Genomic DNA, 14,504 nt, shown 5'->3' on the forward strand with positions numbered 1-14,504 from the left:
AAAATAGAGACTGAAATACAGCAATCACTTCCCATCAAGTCTACATATGTGTTGTATGAATGAGAGTGCAAAAGGTCATGCGGGAGAGCACCACTGGCTCTCCTCAGAGGTCATGTGTCACAGAGCTGTGTGAAGCTGCATAGGCAGGCAGACAGGCAGGCCAGACTTTACTAAACCTAAACAAAGACCTGCAGGTCACAATTCACCTCTGTGTGAACTTCCAATCACCTGGTGACCACTAACATGGCTCCTCATCCTATCAATTCCCACATCAACACACACATAGAACCACAAGTTTGCTACTACGATTCCTGAAGACTATTACAATGTGTTATTTGAGCATTATGAGTGGAAACGCAATGATATATGCTTGATTGCAACACGCAATAGAAGATGCTTGCTGATGAGTTATCTGGCACACAATAAAAGCATTTAAATAGGGTTGTTTTTGAATGTATTATAAGAATTACTTGCCAGATATAGCCATTTAATTTGTTGTAACTATCAATGTATGGAAAGAATTTGTGCAATAGAATAACCGTGAGAACACAAATACGTGCACTCATAGTTCTTGGGCTGAAACAGACTCTCTCACATGCACTCATGCAATTAACATAGGCCCGTCTGGGACCTCCACACTGATGAAATATTTCAGAGTTAATCAGACTTTGTAAACACTGATTTGTATTGACTTCTCTTCTGTGAACTGATGTTTCCTCATTAAAAAGCAGATTAGCAGCCCGAGCAGGGGGGCTAAATGCTCAAGACTGCTAATTCAACAGGAAACAGTATTTAAAGTATGCATGTCCATTAAACTGAGCTCCAATATTCATTAGTCAGGTAATCTCCACAATCCATTAGGGTCTTCGGATTGGGAGGAAGGCAATTGGGATGTGTGTGAAGATGCAAGTTGATTCTCATGAGGGCTGAGGCCGGTTGAGTGGTCTTAACCAGCTGGGAGTGTTTCGAGGGGGGAAAAATCCTTGCCAATCTAATATAGGTGCTTTCCTACCAGTAGTTGAATGCCAATGGCTTGAGCGCTGTGTCCAGGTTATCAACACAGTGGAAAGGAAGCTGTATGTGTGTGTGTTCGCTGACAGGATAGAGTGATGTGATTTGAGTTAGGTGGCAGTCGATTAGTGCAGTGTCCATTGTCTATCACTCAAGCGGCTGCCGAGAGGTTTCAAACAAGATATAAAATGTGCCTAGCGCTTCTTTCCACTGCCTGTCTTCATACTGAACGCTACACTTCCATCATTCATCAGTTGCAGTCGAATGCCAATGAAGCTCATTACCAGAACATGGCAACAACGTGACCTTGGGCTGACCTTATGCAGTAGAAGAGGAATGGATTTGGGAATGTTCTGGGTTTCCTGAGGTTGCATTCTTGGTGTTCCCCTCCCATACTTTGCACACCGCCTGGCTACGAGTGGCTCAATTGGGAGGTGATAGATGCAGGTTGTCAGGTGGCATTGGAGGAGTGCCACCGGAATGCCAGCTGCCAGTGATTTGAGTGGCCATGGCGCCCGTGCTGCCGCCTGTCCCTATGCCCCCAGCTGAACCATGGTCCTGACACCTCTGCATCCCTTAACTCCCCAACCCCCCTCCCTTCCCTCAAAAATCAGCCAGTATGGAAGTCAATAAATGTCCAGCTGGATGGGATGTTTTTGGAAATCACCAAGACTTTTATTGGCTAATGGGATGAAACATACCGATATGTCAAATTCCCATCTTCTGGAATGTGTTCAGGCCGAGCATAATATTTGACCCATTTATTCAGCCACCTACTTTGTTCCTCAGAGCTGCACTGCCAAGACTAAAAAACTAGCAGATGGGTAACTTCCCAGTATATTCAATTACCTCTAAGCTCTTCTTTGAAAAAAACTGTTCAAGCTTGTTAATCTAAAGAAATAAGACAGAAAATGTTTATTTCTTTGCAGCAAATACCATAATAAGCCAGAGCATTACCACCCTCTGGCTTTACATGTCTACCGGAAGGAAAGCTGCTTAGGTGGAGTAAAGCCAGCAGATGTTGGATATATGGGATTGCTTTGTGCTGATTCTAGGTATTTCACTCTCTAACCCCTTGGCCTGCCACCTGAACCTAGCTGAAGTTCTAGCTGAGAGAGGGTAAAAGCCAACCTGGATGGTCCTCTTGAAAAAGGCCTTGCAGGCCTCGCAGGAGGCGACACCGTAATGGTAGCCGGAGGCGATGTCCCCACACACCAGACACAGGCGCTTGGGCATGGAGTTCAGCATGTACTCGCATTTATCTGTTGAGTCCTCCGTGATGGTGCTGGAGCAGTCCTCGTAACGCTTTGCTCCGGCTCCGCTGGGACCCAGAGCACCGGTTGGGCCGTAAAGAGTGGGTGAGTCCAGACCGTTCTGATGGCCGTTCATGGTGGAGCTGTAGCTACCGCTGGCGTCTGAGGAACCGCCGGGGCTGTGGTGATTTACGCTGTCCGTCAGTGAGGCAGGGCTGGAAGGTTCCGTCTTTATGTAGGAGGGGCAACTCGACTCAATGTGGCGGTCCTTGCTGGACATTCTGCAGAGCAGCCTACATGGACCAAACATAACGAGACAAACACCAAAGTGTTAGTGAACATGACGACAGTAGTGTGGAAAACAAGAAAATGACTGTCTGAGAACTTATATACTCCTATTCTGGTAAATTCAGGCTAGTCTAAAATTTTCTTTTTTTTTTTTAGCAGGGGAGACTTGTGTCACCATGCCAAGCCATTGAGAAAAACAAAAGAAAAAGAAACATACAACCCCCAACAACTCTCCATTTTGCACATGGGTCCACCTGCGCCTTACCCCGAGAGAACAGAAGATTCAGCAGCTAAAAAAACCCCTGATTGTGAATTCAGAATTCTAGTTTCTTAGCATGTTAATGACTTCTCTGAGAGGAAACATAAGAGGAGAGGCATATGAGAGCCAGTGTGCCACGGTCCCTTGGGTCTCACTAAAGTGTCTGAGTGGTTGTATATCTACAAGGCTGTAAAGAGGAGAGCTAACATCGCTACTCTGGCATAGCGTGCAGCCAATTGAGTTCTAAAGAAATGTGCCACAACCAACTCAGACATGTCCTAATAGTTTTAAATATATAAATAATTTCTGACAGTTTATATGCACATTTATATGCACGCATTTTTATGCATTTGCCATTATAACATTTTTTTATGAATCTTATTGGAGTCAGATTTTATTTAATTATAATGTACATAATTATAAATGCATATATTTTTTTGCATTTCACACACACACACACACACACATATATATTCTTCAATATACATTTTAACTCAGACCATTCAGATTCATTTGATTCCATTGACAGAGCAAATAATTTATTTACTGTCAAGTTACAAAGCATGAGTCAAATCCTGTCTTTTCTCCTGGACCAAAATTGTCTATCGCCACTGAAAAGTGCTAAAGGCCTTTTTTTGTGAATGTGGATCAAGAGGTGGGATCCGGTGATCAAATGCACCATGACAGATGAACGTCTGCAGGGCGGAAGAGAGAGGGACAGTAGGGAAAGCTCAGCGCCATCACTCACTTTCCAGTCAATATCAACTTGTTCTACATGACTCTAATCAGTGCGGAGGCACAAAGCAGTTCCATCATCCTCGCCCATGGCCAGTCACCATCTCACACACACACACACACACACACACTCACATGCATCGACTGACAGAAAACAAAAAAATCAGCTAGACAGACACAAACATTCAGTATCAATCCAGTAACACAAGCAGACACCCACATAGTCAAAAGCAGAGACCCTTCAAAGCCAAACAAAAGAGCAGGCTGACCAATCCAACCCACCCACCCAGCTCATATCGCTCGATACCGCCAACACATTTAGTTGAGCCACCCCTCCACCCACATAGCCCTGGGAGAGAGGCCTATTAATGAGCGCTGTAATTAATAGATATCTCTGCTCTGTCTTACAGGAGGCTTCAAGGCCTGCAAGAGTGGATTAACCGTTTCCCCTGTCAACACTCCAGAAGACCCCGAGCTGGGTCCTGCAGGGTGTAGTGGGGGTGGAGAGCGCCACTTCACCAAACTGTGTCAATTAGCTGCACATCAGTATCTACATTCAGCAAAATGTGATTGTTCAGGGACTGTTTGTTTCTCTGAAATTCTCAAAGGTTTGGGGGTTGTGATTTCACATAGACTGAGTGTGAGGTCACGCTCAAACAAGCTCTCTATTTTCCCTTAACTGCATTTGCGGTAAGGTGTGTGAAAAGTGAGATGATGGCAGAGGAACAAAGTCTTAATAAAGACAGAAAGAAAATCACAGAGGATTTATACAGACAGCACATCAGGACCATTTTAACATGGAGATGGAGGGGGACAAATAAAAGAGGCAGTCTGGAAGACCACACAAAGGTCTTTTTAATTAAGGAAGCCCGCTTCTAAATGAGGGCTCTAAAATCTGGTCAGCTTGTAAAAGATGACTTCTTCTTAGGCCCATAAAGCAAGAGAGCAAGAGAGAGTGTGAGAGTGAATGAGGGAAATCTTTAAAGAAACCAGACCTCTTTAATATTCAAAGGAATTTTACGGAAACAGATCAAACACATACATTGAAAAAATATGAGAAAACATTTTAAGCACAGCCAATATTTAGCTGGCTAACACATGAGGATTTTGCAAGGATGATTAATAATTAAGTATAAAAATTTAAATAAATAAAATAAAACACAAAAGTTTTTATTATATTTAAATAAAATTTATATATTTTTACAAAAAATAAAATAAAATAAATAAATAAATAAATAAACTTTTACTAAAGACCAGTGAAAATATTGGCAGGCCAATAACAAATGAGAACTAGCCCAGTTAATTTTTTTATTTTTTTTTTTGTAATATGAACCAATTGTAAATACAGTGAATTAATGGATCATTAAATGATAATAATAATAATAAATGTTTTATAGTACTAAAATTACTACTGAGGTAACTCATGAAAAATGAAATAAGACAAAAGTTGCACTTCTGAAATGTTAGGAATAGATGAACATATAGCTATTAATACATTTTGGTGTAAAAGCTCAAAATGTGCTGAGTCACGGCACCTGTTTCCTTGTATTGCAGTGAGAGGCAATCGATTATGAAAAAGCTCCTGTTACACTTCTACTGATCCACCACCGACACACACGCACACACTCATACTCGCAGACAGGTGTCCTGGGGTGTGCGGAGGGCCACAAAGGTATTCTAGAACATTCCAGTAATGTCAAGGATGCATGTTGTGTATTTATACACAGTGTAAAGCCGGTTAAAATCAGTGAAAACACAAGCACTGACTGTTTACACTCGCAACATATCCTCTCATTCTATTTTGGGTAACGGAGACAAACTGGTTTTTGTGGGGCAGCTGAGAAACCCGCCTCCTGTCCTGAGAGACACAGAGAGTGTGAAGTCAAAACGACGGGTAACAAAAGAGGAAAGGGCCAGCATTGTAAGAGCCCCTCGTGCTTTACAGCGCCGCTCTTAAGGCTCTCAACAGGAGACACCATGCTCTATAACTTTGACTGAAAGTTATTAGCGTTCTCTTTCTCTTGCTCTCTTTCTCCTGCTCTTTGAAATTCTATGACTCTATTAATCCAAACCTGCAATATTCACAACTCTCTATAAATTCAATTGTCAGATGGGGTATTTTTATTCTAGGCTGCACTTGAATCCAAAATTAGAGGCAGTAAAATTCACATTAACTCTAAGAGAAATGGAATTCTAAAGCCTATATTTTAGAAGAAAAGAAAGCCCTTTCCGACGGAGAAGAGACTATTTGAGAGGTAATGATTTTATCTGTTTTCACCATTGCCTGGCGCCGAGCTTCAATCCCACAGTGTGCCATTAACAAAAGGAGTTCTTATGCTGAAAAGCAGTGGAATTTAGTCTAAGCTTATGAATGGAAATAATAATGGTCAAGTGGAAGGGTAGAAAAAAGGCAGACGATAGTCAGACGAGAGACAAGATGAAGAAAAGAAAAAAAAGCACAATACATAATCGGTTGTTCTTTATTGTTAGGGACATTATTGTGACTCAATATTATAAATAGTGCCTGAAATTGCTAATATTTCGTAAATTATACCAAAGGCTGTCATTATGATAAGGTTCTAGTTAAAAGCGTATTGGGATCTTTTAAACAAACAAACCTTTTTTTTTTTTTTTTACTGAATTGGTTTGCTGTGAATCCTAATGGTTCATATAAGCTGGCTAAATGGAAACTGGATTGGAATCATTAAGAAAAATATTCCATATATTTTTCAGAAATGTATACCTCTTATGCAGTTGCATTATAGCTACTATCTATTATTGCAAATTAGAAACTAATCAATATGTAAATAATGAAAAAAAAACATAATAAAAATTACATTAAAAGAATGTTTCTGATGTGGAAAATTAAATACATTTTAAATAGCTGGTCAAATCAGGCTAGCAGAATAGTTGTTCAGGCCTGGTTTCTATCGTGATTACCAACGACTTAACTTTCTCTAATCACGAGCAATAATCATTCAGTTTTAGTAATGAGAAAAACTTGAAAGAAAAGTCACATCCAGTCATTTCTGAGAGAGTAGCAGTCAGTGTACAAAGTACAGAAGTGTATTCCTGATCTTATCCGGACTTCAAATATTTAAGCCGTTTATTTGTTGAAAGTTAAAATTCAGAGTGGATCTGCAACCAAAGAGATTACTGTTTTCTTTTTGTTTTCCTCTAGCTGTCGACTCTCTCTTATTTTATGTGCTCAGGCAAGGTGTCACAAATCAGTAGGAAAACAATTTTGGAAAACACAGCCACTTGGCAATGACAAGGTGTCATTAGGCTGTTTGATCCAGTGCTCTGACAACTATAGAGGCAAACATATAATCATTGCATTAAGGTGCAGCCACTCAGAGTCTCTCCTCTCTCCTCTCTCCTCTCTCTCTCTCTCTCTCTCTTTGCCGGAAGCAGTGAGTCTGTGTTATCATGGATAGCTGGAGGCAGCACAGTCTGCTAAATGCTGAAACAAAACTGCCCATGAGAGTTATTGACTGTTTAGATGCATATAGCACTGGATGTGTGATAATAATCTGGGACTGCATTTGTAAATCTTTATTATTATATATATTTTTTTCATTTAAACCTATATGTTTTAGGATTTTCTATAAAGAAAAAAATTAAGACAAAATGCAAAATGCAAAAAAATAAATAAATAAATAAATAAAACCCACATACTATAATAAAGTAAAAACTTAAAAATGTGACATACCAAATAAAATTCTGAAATGTATTAAAAATATTTAAATTCTACATTCTATGCTGATTATATATATATATATATATATATATATATATATATATATATATATATATATATATATATATATATATATATATATATATATATATACACATACATACACTAAAAATAATAATTAGAAAAAAAAAAATATTCTGTTTTTGTACCCCAAAGTATTCCATTCTTAAATAACTACTCATACAAATATTTAAAAATGCATTCCTAAACATTTGTTTCATTCTTAGAGTTAAAGATGCATTTGTCCTAGAAAGCTGTAAGATATTCAATTAAACCTATTTAAACAGGAACTGAACTGCCTTTGTACTGATGGGATACTGATTACACTTGTTCCCGCATGAGAAATACAGACATGCCAAACAGGTTGCCTTTTCCGGCTGTATGGGCAGATCAATTGTTATAACATTACTGGGTTGGAAAGTAGTAATTCACTTCATTGTCGATGGACGCCTGCAAAATAACACCTCTGATTACATACAATCAATGTGATAATGGCAAAAACACATTTATACAATGGAGCGAGCTGCCGTAAAAATGCCAGCGGCAGACCAGTGGAGATGAGGAGCTAACGCTCGGCTGTGTAATAAATACTACAGGACAACCAATAGCCTTTAGCAAAGCTCCTTATACAATATACTAAATGCAAAGAGATAAGAATGTATATTTAGATCTGGTTTATTAAAAAAATTATTATAAAAAAATGTCTCTGCAAAAAGATTTTTTTTGGGGGGGGGGGGGCAATAAAAAAACTGTAAATAATTTGTTGGCTATATATATATATATATATATATATACATATATGCGGTTCTCTCTTGTTCACTGACAACAGTACAGGGGTTAAGATGTCCAAACTTGATAAGTTGTGCGTGTGTGTGTGCGTGTGCACGCATGTGTGTGTGTGTGTGACAGACTCTTGCAAACTCGTAGATGAAAATCTTGATGATTTAGGTCATTTTCTTGTGCGGGCAGATAAGTGTTCTGCTTTATCAGGTAAGATGTCCCTCTCAACAGCACAAACAACACACACGCACACACACGTTTGTTTTTGTGAATTGTGGGGACTTTCCATAGATTTCGTTTACTTTTATACTGACCAAACAATATTTTTTACCCCATTACCCTAAATCTACCTCTTACAGAAAACCTGTTTGCATTGTTACACTTTCAGATAAACATAATTGAATATTTTTCATTATTTTTATATGTACCGCAGGGCGGTCCCAGCAATGTAAAAAAAAAATATCAGGTTTTACTATCCTTGTGGGGACATTTACATGCATACACTTGCATGCATATAAATGTAAAATATAAATAAGATATAAATGTACAAAGTTTAGCAAAAACTGTCAGTCTAGCTGAATCGCTGTCAATGTACGAGGTCAAACTAGTGTTTAAAAACCAAAACAGGGATTTGTGAAGTTTGACGTGATCATTATTTTATTATCTGACGTTATTGTGGGTAGGAGTGAACGTCTGCTTCTTTGGCAGTGACAGGCCCTAAAGAACAGGGCAGAGCAAACAAGCTTTGGCATTTTTCAATAAGCAATATGCCTAAAATCACTGCTTTACCGCAGTTGGTGCGCAACACCCATCTATTCAACCCCAACAGGACATGAGAGCAGATAAGCGAGGATGAGCCGCAGTCTCAAAGAAATGAAATTGCACGTAAATATAATAAAAAAATAACTGGAGTTAAAAAATGGAGATTAAAAACACATTCTATTAAACAGATGGTTAAAGAGGATTTTATTCCGGGAAATATGACAAGCGTGTAAGAGATGTGCTGAGAGCGAGAAAAAGAGGGAGGGAGGGAGAGAGAGAAATGGTGGTTGTTTTTTGGTGAGTGAACCGGTGAAAGCCATGTCTTTAACCAGATCAGATTCTTGAAATTGGCTGTCAAGGCAGGATTGTCCTGAGTTATAGCTGTCTATCACCCCCGCTCGCATGGAGACGCGGCCGAGCTGCTGTTACCTTCCCCTGCTGCAAAGCATCTTAAATTTTCAACACCACCATCTGTTACAAAATCTAATTCACATTCCGCCCATAATCGGGTTTACCTCTGTAATACCCGTTCTGCCACTCTCTCTCTCTCTCTCTCTCTCTCTCTCTCTGCACGGAGCCCGTCCCCAACCCCGAACGAAACACCATCCACACTTTCATTAAGGTGAAAGAAGAGGCACAAATAGTCAAATCATTTTTCAGCATTTTTGATGCTCTGATGGCAAAGATGGTAACATCATTCTACCTTCAATTCCAGAACTACAACAGCCATGCTGTTTCTTTCATTATAGTTGACTAAGTCAATAGTAATTTACTATATATTTACTATTTTACTATATATAAACACACACACCAAATTAGTAATATACATAATAAACCCCAACATAATATATTTTAAAATGTATGTAATATACGTCATATATTAATACATATATAAATATATATATGAATTAATAAACTTTTAAAATAAAATAGGAGCAATGATAAATGCGCTATATTTATATAAAGAACTGCTAACATGAACATTTAAATTCAAGAATAGTGTAATGTATCATCAGGAATATAATAAATAACTAAAACTAAATCTGAATTTGAAAAAATTAAACCTTAAAAAATGGTTTTACTTGAAATAAAATAAAATGTTAAAATAAAATGTTAACTAATATATATATGTATATATATATCTATCACCCCCGCTATATATATATATATATAGTTGCCAAAGCAACATTTCTCATTATTTTAACTAATTTAATTTAACTTTATGCAATAAAATAACTAGAACTAAAACTGAAATATAAAAAAGAATAAAAATAAATAAAACTGTAACAATATCTTAATTCTACTATAATAACACTGATATGAATATTTTGCCGTCATTAATCAAATTCAAAGATAATAATATTAGAAAATGTGAAAGATGTTTAAGATACTTTTTTTTTCAGTTTATATGACTTTTATTCACTTGTGAAACATTATTTCAGTAAACTCAACATTTATCTACTTCTAACAAGTAGCCCCAGTCCATCACATTCGGCCCTGAGACTCCTGAAAGAATTTAAGGCTAATAATCCTCCCAGTTATAAACCTGCGATTCAATCCAATCTCCACCCCGCACAGCACCCAAAGCCCTTCATTTCCCATCTGCGTTTAAAGCAATCTAGTTTATTACACAACCGTCTAAATTAACAGTAAGAAGCCGCTCCCTCGACAAATGAATCATTTTCCGAATATTTGATTATATAAATAAAACAGTGGCTCTAGAGGCCAGGAGCTAAATCAGTTGATTCCGTTTATCTGGGAAATGGCTTGCATCTGGGTAACAGCTCACCAGCAGATGGAGAGGTTTTTCCCCTGACCCCAGGACCAGGCTTCTGTCTCTCTCACTCCGCTCTGAAATGAGACTTATCAGACGAAGGTGTGTGCATGTGTGCGAGGAAGTGTTGAAGGTGGGTGTTCGTCTGTTTCAGTAAAGGGATTTATTTATCCGAGCAGACTTCCACGGGCGTTCAAAGTTCTCCTGGTTCCCAAAGATCCCCTGCACTAGTCTATTAATACATGATTTCCCACAAATCTGTGTGAATCTTATGCTGGCTTAAACAGTGCATGTAAGATGTGCGCTCGCAAGCATACATGTGTGTGTATATCTATGTGTGACTAACCTCAAATCTTTTGGTGTGTGTTTGACATGTCTGTTAGCATTAGCTTCAACCCTGAATTTACACCACTGGTGCACATCTAGCCCTTCAAAACTAATAAACACAAGAATTCAAACTGTTCTGCGACCAATGTGGATGTTCAGGGTGAGAGCCATGACCTCCAGCTCCCAGCATGCTTTGTATCAGGCCCATGGCGTGACACTGTATTGCCTGGCAAGGCCTGTTTATCGAGAGCCACAAGCTCAGACTACGCCAGTAACGTGATCCTGATTGGCTTAGAGTGGAGAAGACTTCTTGCATGCGAATGGAGCCTAATTGGTTTGACCCAGACTAACCTGTCCCAAATCCAATCCATGTAATACATTTGAAGGCCCCCATCAAAGCACATTCACCTTCTTTTAAAACGTTTGGCAACATCTCCAAAAATCCTGCCCTAGGACACACACCTAACTTAACTCCAAAAACAAGAAAGTTGAATTTTTCGAAGCAACATATAACCATTTGTACAATGCTTTTAGTACTATTTCTATTAAGTACCTTTAAACACATCAGAAATAATTCATTCTTTTACAGTGTTAACTTACATTTCATATTTGATTTTCTTGCATAAAAACAAACAAAACAAAAATAACAATAATAAATACATAAATAAATAAAAAATACAAATGTTACTGAAAATTAATATATCCAAGAAAATAAAATGTACCATTTGAAAATAAATCAAAGAGGTGAAGGCACTTTTCTCTCTGACCCTTCCGTAACCTCTAAAGTAATAACCATAAATGACCTGAAATTACAACAGTCAAACAAAGACATTTTACAGAAGATGGTCTGAGAGAGAGAGAGAGAGAGAGAGAGAGAGAGAGAGAGAAGGGCCTGGTGAGGACTCTTAACTGGTCACATCTGGCTGTATTTTATACGCAAATCAGCCCCCACTAAATCTAGATAAAACTCACTGACTCGTGATCGGAGCAATGATCTTCATACATCTAAATTTATATGCTAATCGGAATCCTTGAAGCATTTAACACATTCCTCTGCATCTGGAGGGGGCGACAACCGGCAACCTCTCTAACCTATACCCATAAACTCAACATAAACTTTCCCCATCCACATCTACACTCATATCTATCTATCTATCTATCTATCTATCTATCTATCTATCTATCTATCTATCTATCTATCTATCTATCTATCTATCTATCTATCTATCTATCTATCTATCTATCTATCGCTTGAGGCAGAAACCGACGTACAAACGTCCCTCCACCAACACACAAACAGAACAAATGTAAATGATCTAGTTACTTTTTTGCACATTTATAAGCCCAGGGAACAGCCTAGGACCAGGTTTACAGCACACAATGGGTACAGCATGCAAAAATTACGTCCTGCAAGTTGACGACACGCACAAACACAGGATGAACTAGACTAAGACCAGACTTGAATGAAGCAAGCATGGATTAAATAATAGCTGGGCAGGCAAAACACAAGCAAACATTCAAACGAATAATAACATAATAATCACCAGAACTGATTTTGGCTTTTGATGACACTACTTTTGGTCCTTTCCTTACCTTTGGTTATATAGAGCATGTGCATCACGCATGTGACTGGCCTCGATGTCGTATTGCTGTTGTGTTCTCCAAGCGCCGCATTTGGCGTACTTATCTTCGCTATTAACTTGGGCCTTTGATAAATTCATTCTACAACAAAAGGGAGAGCAAGAAAAGGAATAAAAACGAGGGTCAGTGAGATGGACTGAGGAATTCTGATAAAGAACCATTGAGCCATTAACTGCTGACAGACAGTGACGCAGCTCGGCACTCTTTTCCTTCTTTCCTGTAACTGTGCGTCTCCGCTGAGGATCGGAAGAGGGTAAAGACGGGCTCTTTTGTTCATGCCAGGCATTAACTGAAACAGGCCTTGGCGTTTTTAATGCACAGAATCATCATTCCACCGGCCGCAGATTTAACAAGTCTGAGGTGTCGGCAGATAAAAGAAAGAATCAGGGAGATCAACACACGCCCGTGGCCCCTGTACACATAAGGGCGGGAGAGCCCGTGGCTTTACGGGACCCGCTGATTCAGAGGGGGCAGAACTGGTTGAGAAATGATCATATAAATGAACAAGGAATGTTTTGCCGTATGCCAGTTTATTTGCTAGTCATCGGGCATTTCAAGGACGAAGATAGACGTCGTTATTAATCAAATATTGCTTATAACATACTCTCAGCTGAAGGTAATCACATAAAAAAAAAAAAATCACATAGAAAACATTCAAAGACACCTCAGACGAAAACAAAATACTGATTCAGGAGTGTCTGTTTGCGGACTTACTGGATGTAAATGACCCTCGGCTGTGTGTTAGTACAGCAAAATCTTTATACAAACTTATGGAAATTAATTGAGGCCACAAAAAGCATCTAAGAAAAACACCTGCACACTTTAACACACACTTAAAGTTCTCGGCTTAAACAACGAGCCCTCCGTCAGAGATGAAATGATCGTTTTATGATGATTCCAAACTGTGGATTTTGTACAATTAAAGTAAAGCACTGGAGAGCGAAGGAAGTGAAGTGGTACGAGCCACAGGCAGTGTGTGAGAGCGGCTGAGTGTGTGAGTCTGCCACACTCTCTAATTAACAGAGGAGGCCCCTAATTCTCCTTCTCCGTTCCAACTCAGCAAACACGTTCAATGTCATTAGAGCCGCACAACCCCCAACTGTCCCCACACTCGGACTGATGAAACTAATCACTCAACTAATGCTGTGCTTCAGCGGCTGTCTGAGAGAACGCAGCCATGAAGATCTGTCTTCCCATCTTTCTCTTTCTCGGGCTCTTGTTTTCGTTTCTGTCGATCCGCCTCTTCTATCTGTCTGCGATCAAATTTAGGCATTTCTCTCTGAACGTCCATTTGAATTTATTTTGCGTTTCTAAATTATCTTGTGCTTTCAGCTTCAAGTGTAAGGTTTCAAAATGTTACTTTGCATTGTAGTTTTATCGTTTTTAATTTTTTTTTTATTTAGGGGCCTAATCAATTTCTCAAATTCGAGGACATGAAATGAATCCATATAAAAATTCAGAAAGCATGTTTTGAATAACATTAGATATTGTCAGATCATTTTGTTGCAATCATTGCTAATTTGAGAGTTAATTCTGGAGTGTGTGTTTACCTCACAAACAGTGGGCAGAACAGCATGTGCTGTGCGAGTGTGTGTGAGGCTGGTGAGCCAGTCAGAGCTTAGTGGAAAAAAGCAACACACACACACACACACACGTAATGTGTTGGCTTTAGTTCTGGGCGAGTGAGCAGTGGAATCGATAAGCTCCAGCATCACACACGCCACACGGCCTGATACACTCCTGTTTCTCTCAGCTCTCTTTAACCTGACTTTACACACAAACACACTACTGCACTCCCAGTGCTAGCGGCATTAAATATCTGTCATTAACCACTGGGATGCTTTCTAAAGCAGTGTGCAATATATATATTTATTTTTTCTTGTCTGATATGTAGACAGGCCATGCTGTATATAA

General features: G+C 38.9%; 1 protein-coding gene across 1 annotated transcript in view; it reads right to left on the reverse strand.

The window, feature by feature from the left end:
- Positions 1-2,142: 2,142 nt before the first annotated feature.
- The window catches only part of LOC113092506 (estrogen-related receptor gamma-like), a gene marked incomplete at its 3' end in the record, with an annotated part of 42,898 nt that continues 30,536 nt past the window's right edge, over positions 2,143-14,504 (reverse strand). The window contains exons 3-4 of the mRNA XM_026258130.1: positions 12,543-12,671; positions 2,143-2,557 (exon numbers count right to left, since the gene is read on the reverse strand). Of these exons, the coding sequence (XP_026113915.1) occupies positions 2,143-2,557; positions 12,543-12,671 (544 nt within the window). The remainder of the gene's footprint in view (positions 2,558-12,542; positions 12,672-14,504) is intronic.

Source organism: Carassius auratus, unplaced genomic scaffold (assembly GCF_003368295.1).
Source record: "Carassius auratus strain Wakin unplaced genomic scaffold, ASM336829v1 scaf_tig00214616, whole genome shotgun sequence".
Taxonomy (NCBI): Eukaryota; Metazoa; Chordata; class Actinopteri; order Cypriniformes; family Cyprinidae; genus Carassius; species Carassius auratus.